This window comes from Delphinapterus leucas, chromosome 15 (genome assembly GCF_059928025.1).
Source record: "Delphinapterus leucas isolate spDelLeu-1000000601 "Yukka" chromosome 15, BTC_Dleu_Yukka2, whole genome shotgun sequence".
In the NCBI taxonomy this organism is placed as follows: domain Eukaryota; kingdom Metazoa; phylum Chordata; class Mammalia; order Artiodactyla; family Monodontidae; genus Delphinapterus; species Delphinapterus leucas.
In genome coordinates, this window is record NC_143143.1 from 69,936,869 (window position 1) to 69,946,503 (window position 9,635).

Sequence of the window (9,635 nt, forward strand, 5' to 3'; positions counted from 1 at the left end):
GTCCTCCAGCCAGGCTTTCCACTTCAGGAGCCCACGACTCAGGAAAATGAGAGCCCGCCTTCCAAATCACAAAGCTCCTCAACAGTCAAGAATTAATGTACGTAATCAAAGTATGCAGAGTATCTGTATCATAAATCCAGGTTTCCTTTGTCAGAATGGTGATCTGGGCTCACCTATTAAAACTGGATCGACAACCCCATGTAAAAAATATAATAAACCAAACATGTACAAGACACAGGCAACAAGAAACACTGACATATTTCACCATCTCTGATGAGTCCAAGTGCATACAGAGAAGAGGGGAAAGATTAGTCACCTTACGAAACGAGCTTTTTCTTTGGGAGAGGCTAACCCCACCCTACTTCCCTCAACTCTAGAGCCCACAGACTTCCTGAAGGCAGCAGCGCAGTCTAACCCTGGGTGGGGCGCAAACCGTGGTGGCCTCCCTGGCCACGGGGCCGGCTGCGGCCGTCCTGCATCCCCACCGCACTCTGGCGCGCGCCGCCGGCTCCGGGCTGCTGCGGCTGCGTCTCTGCAGCCGGTTGGCTGTGTTCCTGGTTTTGCCCCCAGGGCCCCGGGTACCTGCCGCGACGTCCCTTTAGGCACCTGCTCGATGAACCAACCATTTCTGTCTCCATCTCCTCATTCCTTAGTCACTCGGGTACCAGAGTAAAGGAAGGAGGAGGGTCTGTCCAGCCTGGGCAGTCTCGCCGTTTGGGGGGTCGCCCTGGCTAGCGGGCAGGCTGACTCCTGTGAGCAAAACCTGCCCGCAGGCAGCACCGTGACGCTTCCACTTTTTAAGGACAAGCTGGTGCTGAGCTCGGGCCCTACGTCCTGCGTGAACTTGTCCACCATGTAATTTATGTTTTCTGTTTCGCTGTTTGGGTTGTAAATGACATGAATACAAACAAAATAACCAAGAAACTCCGCTGTAAAGACACGGCCCTCGGCTGGGGCACGCAGGGCTCTTGGGAGTGACGCCGGCAGGGTGGCGTCGCAGACACTCGGATGTGGCTTCGCGCGGGGCCGCCCCGGCCTCCCCCGCAACTCCCCGACACGGGCTGCTCTCCCCAACACCCACGTGCCGCGTCAGGCAGACGCGTCACGAGTAAAGCATCAAACGAGTATCTGTGCTGTATATGGATACATATAAATTAATCTGCATGTACATAACCACTACAGGAAAAGTTCTAGGTGTCTGTTCTCTGAAGGAAGGCAATCACTCGCCATTCTGGGCAATTCCGCAAAGAGGCCTTGGGGCTAAATATGGAAAGGATACAAAAACAGGCTGCCAAACTTCCCAAGTCCTCACAAGTCACCTGTTTGAAACCAAGAAGAGGTGGTCCCTAACGGGACAGGGCAAGCAAGAGGAGACTCTTTAGAAGAACAATGGTTCAAGGGCTTTTGGTTTCCGAAGAAAAGCCTCTCCTGGAGGCAGGAGGTGCGACCCCCATCTCTGTGCTCGGAGCCAAACCTGGGAGGTGCCCTGCCCGGCCCAGTTCCCGGGGGGACGGGGGAGAAGGACTGTGCCGAACACCGCCCCCCCCCCCAGTATTTCTTGCCCAAAGCCCCTGCCCTGTCTCTGGGGTCTCCGAGGCCTTGGTGCTCTGGGAAGCGGGTGGTTTCTGGGAGGTGATGCACCTTTGCCAGGCCCCTCTTCACCTGCTGCTCTTGGGGCAGCCAGTCTCGGGGAGATCGGGATTTACCGTTCAGCACAGCTTTGTAGGCAACTTTCTCAATGTTTCAAAGGCACCTTTTCCTGTGACTTTTCTCAATTAAAAAAATGGATATGAGGATTAGGCTTAAGTAGACAGAGATCTTGTTTCCAAGTCTGGGGATATAAATATAGAACTTTAAAAACATCCTCACAAGGACCTGTCCAGCGATGTCCAGCACGCCAACCAGGCCCCAGGCACGGGGGCCAGGAGGACTCTGGGTCTTCTGCTGGGAACCCCACATGCAGGTCTTTGTGCTGAGGGCCACCCCGGCTCCGATAATTCCGAGAAGTCCCCGAATCCCGCCAGCTCTCAGTCTAACCAGGTGAGCGTGGGCCTGCCTTCCCAAACCAGAGGCGGCTCCGGGGTGAGGGTCGATAGAGGGCAGAGAGAGCCCCAGCGGCTGTGCGCCTTCACTCCCATCCCCCATCCCTGTTTCGCTTGTCAATTTTCCTCTAAACGTGTCTAGACTGAAAAAAAAAAAAGGCGGCACATAGGTCAGTACATTAGGCTTAATAACAAATGTTTCTTTAGTTGATCTGATCACTGAAGAGTTATGGTCCATGATTCAAACTCCCATGAAAAAGCAGAATTACTGTAACAACTTACGAGAGTGGTAGGCATCAAACACTAATCACATAACCGGTCAGTTTTCTGAACTGCGGGTAACAGCATGTTCTGCACTGATCATCCCGTAAGGCAAGGCAAACCTGCTATGCAATGTTGCTGGTCACCGCTTAAGGAGCAGAGGTCTCTTCAAAGGTGCCACCTTCCCGAAGGAGCGCAAAGGGGGCCCCAGCGGTTGCAGGTGTGGTTCTGAGCGTGTGATAACCCCGGCCTGACCGTGGAAGGTGCGGGAACACGCAGCCCAGCGATCTCCAGAGAACAGACACAGGGCATTTCCAGAGATGATATAAAAGACCATGTACTGCTTTGCTAACCAAAGTTTCTATGTAATGAAAGTGTTTATAATCTGATGTTTTATTAAATGTGTATAGGCAGATTTATATGTTAAAAACTTGATTCTGTGTCTATGAATATGAAATCTGAACTATTTATCCACTGGAAGGCAAAAGAAAGGTCCTACATTGTGGGCGGAAGAACTGCCAGACGCTCCTCCCTGCTCGCTGGGGTGGCGGGCCGGGTGCAGACGGCGGCGGGCTTGGCCGCGTGGAGACCTGTGTGAGCATGGCGGGCCGGGGCAGCAGAGAGGGGTCAGGCCCTTCCATGTGGAGGGCGGCCGCCCCGGCCAGGCCTTCACAGCCGTCGGTTCCGGTTCAGTCAGTTTCTGAGGAGAAAACACAGGCCCGTCACCTCTATGTGCATCGCCAGGATGGCCCATCCTCCCACGTCTGGGGACTTAATCCCACCAGCCCGGCCTTCCTACCAGCCCCTCCCTGCCTTCCAGCCCGAGGGAAGGTGGGGAAGGGCATTTGGGCTGAGGACAGGGTGCTGGCTAAACCCGGCGGAGCACTGGGACCACCCAGGGGCCACCCGAACCGGGGCATGGAGCCCGGGGCGAGAGCCTGACTTCTCTGGGCCGGGAACCCTCGCTGTGCGCCGCCCTCCCCCCATCCCCGGATCTCCAGGGAACGCTGCTGTCGCACAGCAGCAGCTGGTCTACTTCCACATATGTGTCCCACCGATGCCCTCCCTTCATTTGTCGGGGGGTCGTTCGGAGAGGCCCTCACCATCGATGCTTACAGGTGGGGCCCCGGCATCGAGGCTGGCTCGGGAAGCCGCGAGAAAACAGCTACAGACAGACAGGCAGACAGGCCCTCCCTGTCCCCTCGGGTACCTCCCTCAGCCAAAAGAGGGTGACGCCACAATGGCACAGCCGCCCTGGCCACTCCTGCTCTGCCCCACCTAGGACACCAGCTCCTTGCTTAGTGTTGGAGCTACCAGCTGAGGGGAGCCGGTGGATTTAAACCCATTCATCCCAACTCCACGTTAGCATTTTTAATTGTGGTCAAATATACGTCACATAAAACCTACCATTTTAACCATTTTTAATAAGTATACAATTACGTGGCATTAAGTACATTCACAATGCTGTGTAACCACCACCCTATTTCCAGCTACAAGAACGTAATTCAAAAAAAAAGGGGCGGGCTTCCCTGGTGGCGCAGTGGTTGAGAGTCCGCCTGCCGATGCAGGGGACACGGGTTCGTGCCCCGGTCCGGGAACATCCCACATGCCACGGAGCGGCTGGGCCCGTGAGCCATGGCCGCTAAGCCTGCGTGTCCGGAGCCTGTGCTCCGCAACGGGAGAGGCCACAACAGTGAGAGGCCTGCATACCACAAAAAAAAAAAAAAAAAGAATATAATTCAGTAGAATTTCAATTAAAAAAAACAAAATACCTAAAGAAATTAGTTTTCCTAGTGCCCAGCAATCTGCCATGTTGCTGGCAGAGCCAAAGCCAGGGGTGGGCAGGCCCGGTGCTGGAGAAGGTGCCTGAGGCAACCCGCCCTGTGAGCCCACACCTGTTCCCTGGTGCCCGTGATGCTCCCTGCGGGGACCTCACTGACTCACAGGGGCTTGGAAGAAACAAGGTCGAGTCCAGAAACGCCGGCCCTGGAACCACCTTCTAAAGGTCCCAAATCAGGGAATCTGGGAATCCAGATACTTCCTTGGTTTCCACAGCTTCCCGTGAAGAGCTCAGCTACCTCGCTCCTGGCCAACCTGTGACAAGGCCACCCAAGAGGAGGGTGGGAGGGAAGGGAGAGGCCAGGAACTCAGAGATCAAGACCCGAGAAAATCAACACCCAATAACGTGATTTGTCTGAGGCTTCAAACTGTCTTCAGTAAAATAATCTTCTAAAGCTTTCTTTCAAGTACTACTGTCCTGATCCAGAGAAAATGAGGAACAAAATTCAAGCTTTCGATTCCACGTTATGTCTAAGCTTTCGATTCCACGTTATGTCTATTCCACGTTATGTCTATGTCTATGTCCACGTTATGGGAAAAAGATTCTCCACTACCTCTACATCAGGAAGAATAATTGAAATGCAAATTACAGGATTTTTCATCATTTAGAAAAAAAAGCACTTCATGTATCTAAGGTCAATTAAAGGCTCCCTCTGCTTTTGTTCACCAGCTGGGGTTGAACTTCCTCGTAAGTCCTATTCTCTCTCTTACCCAGTGCTCGTGGTTCTATCTGGCTCAGGTGACATTCTGACCTATTCTCCTTTGGCTAAGAAATGACTAGAGAAGGGTGGGCCCTTGGAGGTTCACTACACTCCTTCCCCTGTGCCGGTCTCACAAACACGAAACAAAAAGCCAAGTGTCAAGCCTTTATCCCATGATGATGCGCCAACGGATCCTGCTGCCAGGTGCCCCCTGAAGCAGCCAGACAACATGGTCCTGCTGCCAGACAGCCTTAGAAACAGCAGATGCCCCGGCACTGGATTCCGTGCCTGCCACAGGTGCCCCCCAGACCCACAGAGGACGGCACAGCCCCACAGGCTCCTTACCCAGCTGAGGTCCAGCCTGGGGACTCGGCGTGTCAACGGGCTCTGAGCTGGCCTCAGGGGCACCAGGTTCCCATGACTCACTGTTTTCGGACACCTCTGAATAGGTGTCGCCCATCCCTTTGTGAACTGCTGCGGGGTCGCTGGGGCCCTGGCCCTCACCACCCGTGTCGGCCACGGCCCGGGTCTCCTCGCCCATCCTCTCGGCAAACCACTGCTTGACCTGCTGGGCGCTCATCTGGGTTTTGTCGCAGAGGCTCTGCAGGTCCTGCTCGTACAGCATCTTGTGGGTCACGTAATAGTCTTGCAGCAGCTCCCGGTTGCCGGGGCTGATGACCAGCAGCCCGGGGGGGAAGTTGCCCCGTCTGTAGTCTTCGTACCACTTGAGCTGGCCGTTCTTCAGGGCGTACCTGCTGTCCCCAAACCAGCGCACCACCTCGGGCCGCGGCAGGCCCGTCTGGGCCATGATGGAGTCGTAGTCCTGGTTGCTGGGCCACTGCGTCTGCAGGAAGAGCTGCCGCAGCAGGTGCCGCTGCTGGGCCGTCTTCCTGCAGCTCAGCTTGCCCGGCAGCTGCTCCGCTGGCCTGCGGGGCACGTCGTCCTCGGGCTCACAGGCGCCCAGCCCCGGGAGCTCGCCCTTGCCGTTGGCCTCCGTGACTCGCAGGTTCTTGAGGTTGATTTTGATGGGGCTGACTTTGCGTTCTGCCAGCACGTGGCTGCCGGGCGTTTCTGGGGAGCCATCTTCCCCTGGGACCCTCGGGTCCCTGGCACAGCCCTCCTCCCCCTCGTCCTCGGCGGCCTCCTCCTCCCCCTGAGAGGCGCCCTCCTCAGCCTTCTTGGCCTCCTCGGCACTCACTTTTTTCCGTCTCTCTGAAAACCAGCCATCAATCTCCCTGCGGGTCATTTTGGTCTCGGTCCTCAGGCGGTCCAGTTCCTCGTCGAGAGGAAGGGGGTTTTGTGCAAAACTGTTCTCCAGGGCTCTGAGCTGCTCGGGGGCCCGCTCCTTGTATTTGGTTGGTGTGAAGTCGGGGGTCTGGTGCCAGGACTGTCGCTTGGCAGAAGGGGGCGTAGCTGGGGTGGCCGCTGTCAGGAGGCAGGTCACCTCCGGGGCCTTGGACGCCAGGGAGAAGGGCACCTCGGGCACAGAGTCGACGAGGAGGGCGCCGTGCTCCCCGGCCAGCCCGGCCCTGGAGCCCTTCAGGTTCCGGCAGTGGTACCTGCGGTCACTGAACCACTTACGCACCTCACGGGTGCTGAGGCCGGTCACTTTGGTCAGATGCTCAACTTCGCTCTGTCCTGGGAACTGGTTCCGACAGAAGCTCCCTTTCAGAGCTGACAGCTGTTCATGAGATTTCTTGTTTTTGTAGATGCTGGCATCCAGGAAGGCTTGGGAGGTGATGCTAGGACAGGCCGTGAGGAGGGACTGGGTGGCATTCACCACCCTCACGGCGGACGTTGTACTGGAACACACGGTGTTAATGGGCGCGACGGCGGGCAGCTTGGGGACAGATGTGACTGCCAGGGGGAGAGATGAGCTGGGTGCCTGCAACCCATTGGCCATCAGTGGCTGAGTGACCAGAAGTCCCCCGGCTGTGCCCTCTGGCTGGCCCACCACGTGGCCAGGCAGAGTGGGCTGGATGAGATGTTGGACGTTGCCGCCACTGGCAACCAGCGGGGTGTTGAGGACAGTGATTGTGGGCTGGGGGACGGACTGGATGACCGTGTTGAACATCTTCTTCCGGGCGTCCTCAATCTCCTCCGGGGACCAGCTGATACCTTGCTTCAGCCTCTGGGCGGTGAACCAGATCTTGAGCTGTTCTTCCGGGTACTTGGTGACCACAGTCAAATAGCAGAGCTCGGCTTTGGTTGGGTAGGGGAACTTGTGGAAGGAGTTCTTCAGAAAGCTGTTGGAGTCCATGGCCGCGTTGTACGTGGGAATGCTGCTCAGGGGGATCATCACTTTGGGGAGGGACTTGGCCGTGGGCAGGGGCTGGTGGGCGTGGTGCTGGGCGTGCGGGGGCGGCTGCTGGAGGGAGAGGAACTGGGCGATGCCCGCGGGCAGCACCGGCACCGTCCCCAGCAGGGGCCCGTTGGCCGAGTGAGGGGGTTTTGCGGAGCTGGTAGAGGCCTGGCTGACCGGGGCTGCCCCGTTGACAAAGGCGTGGTCCCCCTCTTTCACCTCCGTGTCCCCAGCTGAAGGGTTCGGTAAGGCCTCCCCAGCAGGCTGACTGGGGACGTTCTCCTTGAGCGTGTGAATTTTTTTGGCTTCGGCTTTGCCTTTCATTATCTTCATGATTGGAGTTTTGGTGATGATGATTTCCGCCTGTCCATCTGTCCCTTCCATGTGTGGCTCCCCCGATGGGTCGGGAGGGCTGGTGCTCTCGGGGACACTCTGCTCCACGACGACATGATTGTCTGGCTTGGCCACATTCCACACAAAGCTGGCTTCCCCCGAGTGACACTTGGCATTGTGCAGAGAAAGCCCCTCGGGAGTTTTTGCCAGAAAACTGCATTCAGTGCATACAAAGTTTGGGTCTTTGCTAAAGTCTGTGTGCTCTGAGCTCAGGTGTCCCACAAACCGGGTTATGTCCTGGGATCTGAAGTCACAGCATTTACAGGCATATGTGTAGCCGTCCAAGGTGCTCCGGTGCCCGTTGGCCAGTGCGGCACTGTCTGGACCGCTGGTGCCCTGGGTGGCCTCGCCGCTGGCGGTGGGAGCTTCTGGGGGCGGCTCCTGCGGGGGCCCCTCGGGCACCGGGGGCTCCTCGGGCAGGGCCTCGGCGCTGGTGTCCTGCAGCACCACGGTCTTCACGGGGATCATGCATGGGGTGGTGGACTTCCTCTTGCTGGCCATGGCGACAGCCGCGCTGGGGGATCAGTGGGCGACAGTTCGTCCTGTCGGGGGCCTCACAGCACAGGTTCCAGCTGCTCCATGAGGCCCAAAGGAACAGCTTCCGAGGGCGGCTTTTTCAGTTGTTTGCAGAAAGCAAGTTTTCCCTATTAAACCTGAGGAGGAAAAGAGAAACGGTGAGCATCCCTCTCTCGGGCTGCGTGTGTATTTCCCAGATTCCCAGGCACACTCCACTGCTTGCCTTCGATCACCCGGGCCTTTTCCCAAGGAACCAACATCCAACCTCGGATGTGACTTTTGAGTCAGAAGCCCCACAAACGCTCACAAAAATAGTGCCCTGAGGAATGACGCGGGGACGTCCCAACACCACTGGACAGACTTCAGCCATGTGTTTCTGTGTTGTGTTTCCCTCTGTTTCCTCGCATAAAATAACTCATTCAAAAATGACAACAACAAAAAAAAACCCTCTTCTGGACCTCCAAATGAATTCTGACCGTGTCATAGAGAGAACAAAAGATCCTAGTGTAATTCTTGTTTAAATGTTTGGGCCCACAAGGGTTTTCTTTTCATAGCCTTCCCACGTGTGAGAGCAGGATGCCCGCCCGCTCCAGGCCCAGAGGCCAAGCCCACTGCAGTGCGTGCACCAGGGAGGGGCACTGATGCCACAGGAGCGGGGCTCTGCGGGCTGTCCCTACCTGCTACCCTGTCACCCCAGCCCCCTGTTGCTCAGGTGAAGCCCGAGGTCAGAAGGTCAGGGGATCCGCAGACGGGGTTTGTGGCCCATGAACTGTACATCTCCCTCTGGGGCAGCAACCCCACAAGAAGCCTCACCTTGGGTGTGCACGCTACCCGTGACCTTGTAGTGGGCTTACTTTTTATTTTTTTCAGTGCCTTTATTAGTCCTTAAAAAAAACAAACAAACAAACAAAAACCCTTAAATCTTTGTTCCATTTCAAATTTATTTCAAAAGCTGGGATGATTTGATTTATTTACATGTTAAATACTACTACTACTAATTCTTTCATGAGATGCCAGGAGAAAAGTATTTCTGTGATCTCTACTATTAACATACCACCACAATCATCATTACCTTTTTTTTAGCAAATTGCAATGCTGATAATGACTAAAATAATAGTAATTCTAATACCAGAATCATGTTATCATCAGTGTTTGGATTTGATATAAAAATGTAAGAAAATTAAATACCTCTATTCAAATTCTTAGTAAATAAACACAGCAAACTGTCTTTTCTGATTTTAAGACTAGTCCTGGTGATCATGATGATAAAAAATACTTACTCTTAAAAAAATAGTTGGTGTGAGATAAGGATAAACAGATACCCAGTGTACCCACCTGTCACCATTTCCCCCACTGATGTGAAATGTCAGGCATGTTTTTTTAACTTAATTTTTAATAGTAAAAAAATATATATCAATAGAAAATGAAATTTAAGAAAGCCACCTATAATCTTCCATCTAGTCCAGATATTTTATACACATTTTTAATCATTAATGGGCACACACTTGTGTTTTGGTTTTTTCCACTCAACATTTCATCATCAACAGTCATTCAATCAGCTTCGTAGTTACAATATGCAAC

The 9,635-nt window shown here is 54.7% G+C and overlaps 1 protein-coding gene across 8 annotated transcripts in view; it reads right to left on the minus strand.

The window, feature by feature from the left end:
• Positions 1-2,753: 2,753 nt before the first annotated feature.
• ZHX3 (zinc fingers and homeoboxes 3) overlaps positions 2,754-9,635 on the minus strand; it is a 141,222-nt gene continuing 134,340 nt past the window's right edge. For 6 of the 8 annotated variants that reach the window (XM_089896922.1, XM_089896920.1, XM_022592404.3 and 3 more), the window contains 2 exons: positions 5,409-8,191; positions 2,754-3,003 (listed from right to left, as the gene is read on the minus strand). In XM_089896922.1, coding sequence (XP_089753048.1) covers positions 2,767-3,003; positions 5,409-8,039 — 2,868 coding nt within the window. In that variant the 5' untranslated portion in view covers positions 8,040-8,191 and the 3' untranslated portion in view covers positions 2,754-2,766. Of the gene's footprint in view, positions 3,004-5,188; positions 8,192-9,635 lie in introns of all 8 variants that reach the window. The other 2 variants (XM_089896924.1, XM_089896923.1) reach the window with 2 other exon arrangements.